Source organism: Seriola aureovittata, chromosome 1 (genome assembly GCF_021018895.1).
Source record: "Seriola aureovittata isolate HTS-2021-v1 ecotype China chromosome 1, ASM2101889v1, whole genome shotgun sequence".
Lineage (NCBI taxonomy): Eukaryota > Metazoa > Chordata > Actinopteri > Carangiformes > Carangidae > Seriola > Seriola aureovittata.
The window spans coordinates 14,444,736-14,458,461 of NC_079364.1; the positions used below are offsets into that span (position 1 = coordinate 14,444,736).

Sequence of the window (13,726 nt, forward strand, 5' to 3'; positions counted from 1 at the left end):
ATGATTATAATTATGTTCAAGAGCGTCCTTAACATTAGACCATTACACTTTAAGGTTGCGTGTACAGCAGTTTCACAAAGCTGTTTGGACTTAGGAGAGTGTTTGGAGCCCTGTGAATTTCCCAGCAAGAGGAAATTTGGACAGAGAGCTGTGAATGATTTGCTTACTTTGAAAAACTCAGGTCAAGAGTCATCACTCCTGGAAATAGAGTGAGAATGTTTTTGTTTTCTCCATTTAGCTAAAATATTTGAAAGTCAGTAATTTCATTTAGGAAAAAAAAATTACGCAACTTTTAATTTACTGCTAATGCATGTTAGTTAATTCATGAAAATGTATGAACTACCATGCAGCACAGTTACAACACATATGGAGGGATGTGGACTTGAGGGAGCCCTTTTCTGTCCTGTGACTACCACACATTCAGCTACAGACTCCATCTGGTTTTACAGTCCAAATACACAGACAGAGAAAAGCTGTGTTCCCCAGTGTCCCCCCGCCTGTCACTGGCCCTACCTCATGTTGTGACATTAATTATTGTGTTTTTCCATATGTTCCATACATGCAAGGCCAAGATCCATCTTTCATCCATTCAGCCTGGAAACTTGGAACACAAACCCTATAAAGCAATGTTTTATTTAAGGTCATTTGTCGCAGTCTCCTTGGACATTTATTTTTCTTCAGCAACAGCACATTTTACAGAATTATTTCTAGAAGAATTACATACTTTTCTATTCTTCCATAATGCACTTTCTGCACTTGCACTTCTGTAAAAGCTCAGTAGACATAAATGGTTCTATTTACTTAGTTTTCAGTCTAGCTCTGCACCTCTGGACAGATCAATAAAGTAGTTTTAAGTAGGTTTAGCGTGCTAGCTGTGAGAGAAACTGGGTGCGACTACTCTGGTAAAGGGTCTACAGGGGAAGCAGCACAGGCTGAAAAAGTGGAGATCATAGCAGACCTCAGCCAGAACATGGGGGAAAAGTCGTTGCTCTGAGCAGGTTGATTTCATGCCCCAATGCAGCGGCAGTAATTGCACCCAGACCCGTTTTATTGCAAGTTGATTTTAAGGAGGGATGAATGGAGAAACATTCTGTAAAGTGTTTATTTTGGGGGATGACCTTTATTAACCCATTTTCCAGGCAGGTTCCCTTGAGGTGGCCTGGCTCAGTACTAGATTAACTCTTGCAGGCCCATGGTAGCCCGGCTGCTCCCCATCATAAAGTTTCAGGAAGCGGAGAATGACAGTGAGATTGGAGCTTGCAACATGTGTGCAAAACCCCCACCCGCCACTTTTGAGACATAAGCTACTCACCCACCCTTGACACACACATGCAGGGAGTTTGTGTTGATATCCCCAGAAGGCAAGTCAGCAACAGGCTGAATGTTGAAGGTTAATATGTGAGTGGAACAGACAGACACAGAATGACTTTAAAATGAAATACAGCAAGTGGCAAGTGCTTTTCAACTGCCTGCAGTTTTTCCTCTGCCGAAAACAGTTGTAGTAAATTACTGGGTTGTCTTTAGGCTTTTATCATCTAAATAAATGATCATCCATGATTATGTGAGTGTTTGATTTTCCCTTGAGGTGAGTATGTGTACATGCTGATCAGTCCTGTCTCTGCACCTGTGTAATACATTCAACAATCCTCTTGCTGACATGTTGTATTTACTGCAACAGCCTGGATGTTGGTGAATGCTTCTTTCAACAATTACAGTACTTCTCTACAGAAGCCAACAGACCTACCGAGCCTCTCTGCTCTCCGTCCTGTGTGTCGCTTCCTCTAACTGATGCTGGAACAATGTGCGTGTGCAGGGCCTTTGATGTACTGAGGTGAAATTGTGGTTTGGATTAAGAGCAGGCGTAGCTCGGCTAGGTATTGTGTGAGCACACGAGGGCCGTCATTGCCGCAGAGCCTCCTGTCAGCACGCGTTAGAGAGAGCTGTGATCTGGCCTCCCCCTGAGTGGGCTCTGTGTTTCTGTGTACCATACCTATGCTTAGGCCTCTCTCTGATCTCTGCTCCCTATCTGTTCAGCAGGTCCAGGGTCACATGCCTCCGCTCATGATCCCCATTTTTCCACACGACCAACGCACTCTGGCAGCAGCCGCCGCCGCCCAGCAAGGCTTTCTCTTCCCTCCGGGAATGTCTTATAAGCCAGGTATGCTTGCAACTTAAGTCTTCATTTTGTTCTGTCCCCTTTTCCTGTCTGCTTGCTATGTCTTTTATTCATAATTATAATTTTTAGTCATAAAGTTGTCACACAACTTAATACATAACAAATATATAGTAACAAACATGTGCTTGATTCACACTTGAGACAACTGACATGCTCTGTTCTGTCTGAACTTGGACTTGGGACCAAGGCCTGGGAATGCTCTAGTCCATGTGGAACAATAGATATGGGCAGAGAAGCAGAGGAATGTAAACATGTCTTCAACATGAAAGTATCTTTCAGGAGTGTGCTGTGCTGGCTGTAAACGTTTTTCAAGTATCCACTGTTAGAGATCCAATAACACAGGGGAGGAACCCTGCAAGAAACCTCTTTCTATTGTTAACAGTTTTATTAAAGTTTCACACAATCATGCCTCTTAACAGTGTAATTAAGTAATTTAAAGACAATTATAAGGTGGGTAGTTTTTGGATGATGTAAGGAACTGGTTTTCCTGCACATAAATTTTCATTGCTTGTAACGGCATGCCCCTTTCACTTCCTTTGTCTTACGAATTGACTAAAGTCAGGCTCCACAGCTTTCAAAAGAAAAAAACAGAAAAGAAATGTTTTTTGAAAAATTGTTGCAACATGTTTACTGATTCCCTGCCAAAACAGTAACTCCATACACCCTCATATTCTTGTGAAAATTAAAGATGTGGCACCACACACTACTGTACTCATATTAAATTAAAAAAAATAAATAAATAAATAAAAAAGATCAATGGTAAATTTCTCCCTGCTTCTCAGTTAACGCTTTTTCTCTCACACGGTTTACTTGGTCCCAGGGCCAGGCAATTTTTGGACAAATCTATGACTGATTTAATTGAATCACAGAATTTGTAGATTTTTAAAAAAAAATGTTTTCCCGTTTTCTCTCCCACACATGCAAAGTGAAGGAGACAGTGTTGTGTTAATGAAACATTCTCTGTGAAAAAGAAAAGGATTTATGAGTGAGCTACAAAAAAAAGTCAGCTTTTCTGTTGTGAGACAGTACTAGAACAAGGAGGAGGGCAGAAAATGGAAAAAGAAACACTAGGAAGTCAGCAGGTTCGCAGCAGAACATTAAAAAGGTGTGGTAGCGCAGTTAATGAATTAACTATAAAACCACAGGATGAAAAAGAAAGTCAGCTATTTTGGAACTATGGAGCCATGACAGCTTAAACAAAGTGCCTGAGGGGGAGTCTTTTACCAGTGTGCTTTCTGCAATAGGTTTGACACGGAAAATGTTTTAGTTCAAATAACAGGAGCTATTATGGAATCATGGTCAGGGGTCGTCATGTGTATGGTTCTTGCATAATTCATGAGTTCATGGAGAAATAGCAAAGGGGGTCTGAAAATGACTCTCGTAGTCAGAAGAGGTATTTTTAAACCTCTATTATTTCCCCCCATCCAACACAATATATCCAGAGAGTACAATGTTATCACCACCACCTGCAGGGTATACAGGATGCTGTCGTGTCTTTTCTCCATGAAGTGAGTGGCCAAGCATTCACTTCCAAGACTAAGGCACACTAATCTGATGTTATCATTATGAGACAGCCCCCAGGGACCACTGCTTATGACCCCCAGCCCTGTGGTGCTCACATGGCAACAAAGTCATTCTAGCACCATAGTGGTAAGTCATCACCCCATCCACTGGCTGTGCTCAATGGCCTGGTGTTGCACGGTAGACAAGCACAGTCATAGAAATACCGACTCATCTTTTAAACAAATAGATGCAAGTCGGACTTCCCAGTATGTTCGCACTGTTTACACAGACATGGCAGCATTCAGTCTGATGTACTTCTAATGGACCTGCAGAATGACCCCATAGTCTTTGGGTTCCTCTGCCAGTCTTTCCCATAAGCATCCTGCTGACAGTTTGCAGCTTGCTAATGCTATTTTATTCTAAATCTTGTATTTTTACCACATTTTAGTCATCATTTTTGAACCCATTCTCTGATACTGTGGTGTTTGTGATGCAAGTTACTCCAGTTCGACAACATGGTTTCTTTCTTGATATACAGTAACTTAAATAAATTAGGTTTGGTAATTTAAGGGTTTTTTTCTATTGTATAGGCCTCATCAGAGCTACTGAAGAATGAAATCTTAACAATTTAATTTAATTTTAATTCATTTGTATGTTTTTCAGTGAACAGCTTTGGTAATTCATGAAATTTAAAAGGCAGTGAAAAGACAGGATAAAGCCTACGTGATACAGTCATACAGTTCATTCATCATCATTTGATCAGGTCTAAGAAAGGTCTCAGCTGCGTCTGCCAACCCTTACCAGATCTATGACTTATATTTCATGGTATCACATGAAGGAAATATAGCCTGTTGTGACCATGGCGTCACCTGAACTACTTCCCCCCTTTAGCATGCAGGGTTCAGGCTCTGGGCATGGGACCAGCCATCACCAGTTATTAAAACAAACAAACAAACAAACAAACAAAAAACCAGAGTTTTAAACTCAGTTCACTTTGAGCTGTGACGCTGACCTGGCACAGTGCCCATTCTACTGGAGTCTGGTGCCGCCACACAGACTGTGTGCACCCAAGACCCAGACCTTGGAGCCCGAGACCCCCAGGCAGCGGGGGTGTGCTCACTTAGCACATGACCCTCCCCAGGTTTCACATGACATCTAAAGACATCCAGCCATTTATTATTCCCAAATCCTACATCACAGACAGCACAGAGGTAGAGAGACAGAAAGAAAGCCATACCAAAAAGAGGAGGTGTAGAAATAACCACAGTGCACCCCCCGAACATCCAAGCCGGCACTATTTGAAACCACTTCTGCTGTGTGATTTTATTTGCTACTAAATGGGGATTGAATTTCCATGGCCTGTATCACATTGTGCTGTGCTGTACAAGATTGCAAAGTGAGGCGAGCGAGCGAAGGCAAAGTGAAAGAGAAGGTATATACATTTACCTTGTCTGTGGCTTAATGGCTCCATATGTTTGTGAGGAGAAGTGACAGGCAGAAGTGGGGTCTGAGCGAAGGCCAACTACCCCTCCCCGCTCCCCACTGTGCACCCCACCTCCACTCCTCCAGACACATGCTTCAGACCAACCTCCCCTCTATGAACGCTGTGCTGCCCCGTCTCACTGGGGCTGTTCTGTCTGTCTCAACACACTAGGCTGAATGTGTAAAAGCTTCTGCACCCCCATGGATATCACTCATACTGCAGCCGTTTTTATATCCCTGTCTGACAAACGTGCTGATGGCGGGCCAACAGCAGTGAATAGTAATGAATAGTGCTGCTATTTGGAGGCCAATTCTTCCTTGCTTGATCACAGTGATATGTGAGATAAAAAAGTGTGTGTGTGTTTTTTTTTTCCTTGTTATTGTGACTGCACACTTGTTCTAACCAGTTCACATACAAGTGCTTTCACTTTGCTCCCAAAGCTATCACTGAAACACAAACAATGAAGTGTTGAACAATAGCCAGGCAAGTCTACAGCTGTATGAACTGCCTGAGAGAACATGCTGGTCCTTTTACATAATCGCTAATTGAATACCATGTAAGTTATTTAACATTTATTGTGAATACAAACACACACACACACACACACACACACACACACACACACACACACACACACACACACACACACACACACACACACACACACACACACACACACACACACATACACCTTAAAAGAGTTCCTTACTCGTTAAACTATGTAGTAGTTATTGCTGTCATGGTATTTTCCAGGAGGAGTAGAGTGCAGGTGGAGGAAGGAGGGAATGATGTGGAACGTTCCTAAGTAATCCTGCTCCAGTCAAACCAGCTTAGCCTTTTGTTAATGCAGATGTTTGGGCTTGAAGCCGAGGGCTCGTTGCAATGTGCCACATTGCTGTGGCATGGCAGTGGAGGGCCCAGGCTCCGTGTTGGCACTTGCCTGGCCGCTGTGGGCCGGCTCATTGTCTGAACCTGTATGCATTGTTGTCTGTCTCTCCCTCTCTGACAGGTGATAACTACCCGGTGCAGTTCATTCCATCCACAATGGCAGCTGCAGCAGCGTCAGGACTCAGCCCCCTTCAGCTTCAGGTATGTACGGTACTATGACAAAGAATGCTAGGGAAGCCCGCCAAGCCTAGGGCAGAAAGGATGGCTAAGCAGCTGTACGCTAAGTAATGAGCTGCACACTAAATAATCCTGGAGGCCCCCAGCTCACACACGCTTATCACCTTACATATGTAATTTATCCCGTTTTATAGAGGATTTATCCCCACTAGCTCTGCCAGACAGAGGAGTAAGGAAGATAATAGTTATTAGAGGGAATGAGAATCACTTTGGTTGCTTTAATCACCTGCCAGTGAATTTATCAGAGGACAATTGACTGCGTAAGCAAAGAATGTCTTTTTTATTGCTTTTATCTAGAAAAACCGCTGTAGTACTTCTTTTATCTCTGTGAGAAAAACAAGTAAGAAGAAAGAATGGATAAAAATCTGAATAATTCTAATATGTATGTAGTAAAAGCAAACTCATAGTATGTAATACAACATGAGGATGAGTAGGGGCTCAGAGCGGCAGATAATGTTGGGATAGGCTCCAAGCCCTACAGGCTCCTCCAGGACCTTTCTCAAACAGCATCTAAAAGAGCTGAACCCAGGTCATACCTTAACCCGAGGCCATAGTGTTTAATATAGATAATTATCTGTGTTCTATCCTTCAAGTTACTATTAGTACTACTACTGTTACCTCAACACTCTCAGCATATGCATGAGCTTTGTTTCCAAATTGGTGATCATGATTCTTTTAACTTTTTACTTTAATTTCCATGAAAAACATACAACGGGAAGCTGAATAACAACCATATTTATTCTGCTTGCTTCCTTTGCAGTTCTGAGTAACTGCAGATTTTAAGTCTGTTTGAAACTAATCAGTGCTGCTCTTTGGAAATAAAAGAAGGAAACAAAGGATTGAAAAGCATTTCTCCTAACATATGGTTAAGTCGCCACTGCTGCTTTGTCAGCAACAGCAAAAACATACTGAAAGCTGGGTCATGTGATGCTCGACAGCAGAGAGAAGTATGACAAGATTACACAAGAGAGCTAAAGACTGTGGGGGAAAAACTTTGCACAGGTGTCTGGGAGAATAAAAGATGGAGGCTGCGTAGGTGAATATGTTGCTAGAGTGTATATATGTCACTTAGTTTGTGTATCATAGTAAAGTCCAGTGGAAAGGGGTGGTTGTTCAGACAGGCATGCTGAGTCTATTTATAGTGGTGTATGAGGTCAGATGAGACAGTCATATATCTGAAGGTTGGGGTGAGGAGGGGAGACGGGTCTAGAGTCATTAATTCTGATTATGTATCTAACCCTGGGAACGGGCAAAAACAGTGCCTCCAAGACCATGACTTGGCTGACCTTTATAGAACACAGTAAACAAAAAGAGGTGCATTTTCCATTAATTGAAGTCTGTCAGCCTGTCACATATTCCGCCTGCTGGCTGCTATTTACCCTGCATAGAGACTCCCATTAAAATAGCAAGGCAAGTCAAACATGCCCTTTTCTACATAGCTGGGATCAACAAACCATGTGACTGCCACCACTTCCTCTACAAAGCACTGAGAGCCCGCTATGATTAAAAACATCATATCAACCCAGACATGGAATTAAGTTAGAGTCTTCTCCTCCCTTTTGGAGCAATAATAGCACCAGCACTCTCCCTCGTCTTCAAAATCTAACTATTGAAAAGTGTGCTTTAATACACTTGTGAGTGCAAAGGAGGCAGAAAAGAAATCTTATAAACAATGCCGAGATCCCAACACAATAAAAAAAAAGGGATCATTTAATCTGAACTGAAACAAAATAAGGAGACACTTTGTCTGGTAAGTAGTGCAGTGAAGTACCCGTGACTGCACTCTAGATGTGTCTTAGGGTTAACAGTATTAAAATGAAATGAAATAAAATAAAACAAAAAGCTGATGGAAGGCTCCCCTGAAAATATGACCTACCTATTATATTATTGAGTTTATTTTTCATGCATCATCAAGCACAAGACTAACCCTTTAAACTGCCCTAAACTTTTCTAGCTCCACCTCCAAGCCCATTCTTCATCTTCCTTACACAACACACACACACACACGCAAAATCCCATACACATATAGCTGAATAGGTTGCCCCCCCACTCCCAATTAAAATATCTCTTCCTGTCAGCTGCATGGCAAGGTATAATTTTCACCAATTTACTCAGTTTAGATTTTGCAATATATGAACCTTAAAAATTATCTTATTGGAAGAATTAATTCCCACAATGCTGCAGAGGTAATGTGATCAGCCATCCAGTCAGAAAGGCTAGCCGCTCCGTCAGTCTTAATGTTGGCCACGCAGCCTCTTCACAATCTCCTCTGTCATAACAGTCTGGGATCCCCACCCCCCAGCCCCTGCCCTTTCTCTCTAAGAGAAGAAAACCCAACAAGGTAACAAAGGCTTAAAGCTGATGGATGTAAATGAATCTTCGAGGAAGCGTTTGAGTGTTGGAGACTGTAATTTGCTTGTCAATACAGGGTGGTAGCATCACTCTGGTGGCTGGCAGTCTGCAAGTGGCTGTCACCAGGCATTGCTGTACCACAGGGCAATTTCACTCAATGTTTTCCTGACAGATTGGCTCTCGTTCTCAACTCACAGGAGAGGAGGCGGGTAAACTATCCCTGCGCGACATGCCCCTCTTCATTAGTGCCCACACAGAGCCGGGATGAGCCCGGGTGCAGCAGGAAACAATGGCTCCATCCCTGCCTGTCCTTCCCTGATTACAACTGACACCTCTCACCTAACAGAGGAAATTGTGTTCAGATTGTAGCCCAATCTGTCCGGACACCTACTATATTCAATTGAGTGAAGAGACAAGAAGGGAATTTCCCTAATTCGACAAAAGAATTTTCTATTTGGGGTAACACTTAATTTGCTGTTTGTACACTATACCTTGCATCAGTTGCCAAGTGAAAAACAATTTACTTAAGGCCAATATGAACTTAATATATGTGACCCGTCCTTTTTACAGAGCCAATAAACAGGAGGACCTTCGAGAAAGTCCTGTTTTTTATCATTGGAAGCAGACTTTGGGGCTTAAGCCATTCTAAAGAAAGCATTAATAGAACATCTGGGTTATCTGTATGTATTATCACCATGGACTAAATAAATAGAAATCCTCTGATTTCACTCAGTCAAAGTTTCATTTTCTATCTCTTGCTTCCTCTGTCTCACTGTCTTGCTTTTCCAATTTCCCATCCACATCTCGAATCTTCTCTAAGTGTCTTAGTTTGTGTATTTCTCTCTCAATTACTCCCATCCTCTTTTCTTTTCTTGTTCTGTCTGAGTGTTACACTTGCTCTGTTTCCCCCTGAATTGTCCAAGCCCATCAGATCCTTATGCTTTACAGTACTGGAAGTCAAGCTGCTTGAGTAAGACTTAACGCTGTAATTATCATCCACCGCATTTCCTGTGGCATCTCTCTAGGCCCATGATAAACCTGGGCCCAGCCTCAGCTGACGCTCCCACTATAAAGATGAAAAGCAGCCCACATGCTCAGCGACAACTTGGACAGATCTCAAGCAGACAGACATATCTGAAGGAGTCCTCAGTGGCTTAGACTGGAGTGATAAGAAAGAGTGTTACACAGTCAGGGACAAACAGGAAGAAAGTGGGAGAGCAGCAAACTGCATATTATCTTTTGTTTGGATGTAAACGTCTGTGTAGTACAGATGTGAAGAAACGGCTTCCATCATTAACAAGTGAAGCACTTTTGACTTTGAAAGAGAGAGAGGGAGAGAGAGGAGGAGGAGGGGAGAAAAGAGAGAACAGACATACTGTAGAGAGCAGCTGTTTCTGTGTTTATGAGCAGAGGAGCTCGGTCTTTGAAGGTAACCCAGAGCAGTGCAGCAATGCTAGCTGTGTGTGGAAGGCTGGCTAATAGGACGGCTAGGTGAGCAGCTGGATGGAGGCAGTGGTGAACAGAGGGACAGATGGACAGATAGAGTGGATAATGCAGTGAGCAACTTTGAATGGGAGGGCTGGCTCTGGGGCCCCTGGGCTTGGAGAAACCCACACACACTTACACAAGGCAGACTGTGTTTGTGTGTGTATGTGCCAGAGAGAGAAAACTGATAGAGAAGGACTTAAATATATATACTGTAGATGTAAGATAGAGAAATAGAGAAAGCCAAGAGGAGGGAGGAGGGGTGAGGGCAGAGCAGGTTGGGTGCCAGCAGACGAGACAGATGTTGGGCCATACTGGAAAGCATCGGCACAGTGCACCAGGACGCCTTGCTCCACTCCTGACATCTGGGCCTAGCCTGGGTCAGCCTGCCTGGTCGCCATGGGCAATGAGCCTGTACAAGCCTTGTGGCAAACGGGGCTGGCGCTGTGCTGCCTTTTAAATGGTGTGGTGCACTGAAGCACAGTTAATAACCTCATATCCAGCCCAGTGCCCAGCGCCCAGGCCAGACAGAGGTGAATGAGACATTGACAGACAGACAGACAGACAGACTCACTTGCAAAACAAAGAGACATGGGTGTGATTAATAGAGTACGGCAGTCATCAGATAATACTCATTTCATGTAAAATGCAGAGGATGTCAATTGGTATTAGGAATTGTTTGGCTTTTAGGCAAATATTTTAGTATAAATTTTTATATTTTTGCACGCTGCAGTTGTAAATGTGCAATACACCATCCTTGCTGGAAGCAACAAATCTGACAAATATCTGCCACTGTATTTTCCAGCACATACTTCCATGCCTCAGAAAGTTTTTTTTAATCTCTATACTACAAGGCATATGTTCTTGTGTTTGCAGAAAGAAAAAAAAAAAAAAGCATAGACGGAAGTTATGAGACAATGATTGATTTTCTCATAATTGATTATATATTGAGCCATAGTATCGGCTATGTTGTTTAACTAAACAAACGAGGCTGCCCATCTTAATTGAATATCATACCTGTGAGATGTCTAACATCATCAGCAGAGTGTGTAATCTCAGTTTAATGTCACAGGCAGAAAAGTGAACCTCCCTGTTTAACCTCTACTGCCTCCAGAGGGCTTGTTTTTAATTACCAGAGGCTAACAGGCTGACCTTGGGCATGCTGCATTCACTTTGAATCCATGCTCGCCGAGATCTGCTCCGCTCTACTGGGAAACAGGGAACGATGGGGTCAGAAGAAAAACCTTAGATTGTGTTTGTGCTCCCCCTCATGTATGCTTGTTATTTCTGTATTAACATAGTGCTGTTTTGAGGAAAAAGGCAAATCCTTTCAAGGCACTAAAGAAAAAAAATGTTGCATTATAATACTGGTTATACAAGCACACTTTTAACAATGGAACATGGCATGTAGTTGCTCCTTCCGTCAAGCTGAGAGAGCGCATGTAATGTGCATTTCTTTTTCGTCAGATTTCTTTTAACGCCCACATTGCAAGCTCATTAGCTATTATTTCCTTTTGCAATTTTCTAACATCATACAAGCTGTGCCTTAGTGTGCTGCTCTGTGGCTTTTCATCAACAGAAGTATAATATGTGTCCTAGAAGATGGCAAAAAAGAAAACAACTAGTGTTAGGAGTGTAGAGAGTAAAAAGCAAGAGAAAATGGAAACAGAAGGGCCCCGAGCTCCACTCAGGCTTTCGCCTACTCCTCTAATACCCCAGAGTTGGAGCATTGACTTTCAGCTTGACCCTCATTACCATGAACCTTTTGCTGCCCCCACCTGGCAAGTAGATATGAAGAAGGGGCTATTAGAAGTGAGAGAGTCAACTGGGGGAAGCAGGCAGATGTCTTCTGCTTAGGGAGACCAGCCTTGGCAGGATGCATCATCCTTCAGCCTTTGACATCAAACTGCCCGTTATACTGAAAACTTCCTGTAATGTTTCATGAGGTTGTTGTTTCTAACTGAAGTAAATGCCGAATGTCAATTTTGTAATATGCTGCAAACATATTGTCTTCTTACCAAGCCACAACATAACACCAAGGCAAAAGCATCCAGATTGTAAACAATGAACACTGATGTACTTCATATCTGTCCTTGAGCAGCGTATGGTGGGTTAACACACCTTTCATCTGTCTTTCCCTCTGATTATATTTATTGTTCTTTGGCTCTTGGAGGTAGACTGTTCCTGGTTACAAGGGTAGCTCTTGCTTCTCACCCTATGGCACTGACCTGCTAATCAGTGCTGAAAAGGGGCATCCTGACTGCGTCTAATTTGAGGCAAAGTCTAATTACGCTCTTTTTCCGGGACAATAAAGTTCTTCCCATTCAAGGTCAGGGGCATGCCAGAGCAACAGGCCTGTTAGCAAACATCTGTCCAACAGACTCTGCTTCCGCCCTTCTACTAAGACTCATGTGTAGCCTGGAGTGACAGCCAGTGAATGGAGTATCCCCTCTCTCTCTCTTTCTCTGTCACTGCTTTTCTCCCCTCACACACATGCACAGACACACAGAGTGCCTTTACCACTGACATTAACTGAGTCTAGCTCAGATGAGGAGAAAACAGAGTTGGGTCTGCTCCTGTGTCCATTCCTGTCAGAGACAAAAGGCTGTTTGTGAGGGAGGTGGGGGCAGTGCTATCATTGTGGGAACATAATCAGTCTGTCATTTCCGCTGCCCATGTGCTGTTGTTATCCCCAGGTCCCCTGGAAGAATGGACCTTTTGTACTGCCGCTTATGTGGCAGTGATAAAGTTTCTTACAAGAGCACATATGTGTTTATATCTGGAGATATGTGCGTGGACATAAAGTGCTTTGTTTGGCTTTAGCCTGCATCTATACCACCGAAGGTGAGGCCAGCGGGGCCATGTCACTTTTCTCCTTCCACACAAATGCAGTCTGTATATGGCCAGTCAGACCAGGAAATGAGAAAGGGTTTGCTGATTGGCCAGAGGAAGAGAAATTAGATTCTCCCTGACAGCACCATCTGACTGAGTAACACAACAAACCGTAAGGTTTACCTAGTCTGAAGAAAGCAGGCCAGTGGGGGAGTTAAGGGGCGCTATCTGTCTGATGAAGTGAGGTCTAAGATTACATGGAGTAACACTCTTTCCCAGACAGTAGGTCTATTTGACAGACCCCTGCCATTTGCAGCAGGAGACAAAAGCCAATTTCATCACTTACCTGGTGGCCAATCAATGCAGACCTGGGGCGGAAAGAAGTCTCAGTGGTGCGGGAGTGCTGGGCTCTGTGGGCACAGAAAAACAAGCACAAAAATAATCATTAAATCAAATCAGTCCGGTATTATTTGTTTCAGATTTTAATGATATAAAAAAATAGACACACAACATAATGTCATGACATTAAACTGTAACTTTATCCAGGATAAAAGATGAATTACTATGTCAAAAATCTGATCCAACAGACAATTAGCAGTCTGTGGTCCGCCAGATATATTTTTTTAAATACTTCCAAACCTTCATATCAACGTCTTTAACCACCCTTTCTAGTATATGCCGTGTAATTAGTCCAGTGGTGGAAATGTAAATTGAGCTTTCAGAGTTCAACCCTGTTATGGGCAGAAGTGTTATTGAGTGCTTCGCCAGTC

General features: G+C 43.0%; 1 protein-coding gene and 1 long non-coding RNA gene across 8 annotated transcripts in view; one reads left to right on the forward strand and one right to left on the reverse strand.

Annotated features, from left to right (window-relative positions):
- sox6 (SRY-box transcription factor 6) overlaps positions 1 to 13,726 on the forward strand; it is a 137,877-nt gene that overhangs the window by 96,337 nt on the left and 27,814 nt on the right. For 5 of the 7 annotated variants that reach the window (XM_056371135.1, XM_056371118.1, XM_056371160.1 and 2 more), the window contains 2 exons: positions 2,035 to 2,158; positions 6,172 to 6,251. In XM_056371135.1, the coding sequence (XP_056227110.1) occupies positions 2,035 to 2,158; positions 6,172 to 6,251 (204 nt within the window). The remainder of the gene's footprint in view (positions 1 to 2,034; positions 2,159 to 6,171; positions 6,252 to 13,726) is intronic. The other 2 variants (XM_056371153.1, XM_056371178.1) reach the window with 1 other exon arrangement.
- Positions 1 to 13,726, reverse strand: part of LOC130165972 (uncharacterized) — a 166,376-nt gene that overhangs the window by 23,284 nt on the left and 129,366 nt on the right. Inside the window, exon 3 of the long non-coding RNA XR_008827084.1 lies at positions 13,303 to 13,366. This is a non-coding gene — a long non-coding RNA (uncharacterized LOC130165972). The remainder of the gene's footprint in view (positions 1 to 13,302; positions 13,367 to 13,726) is intronic.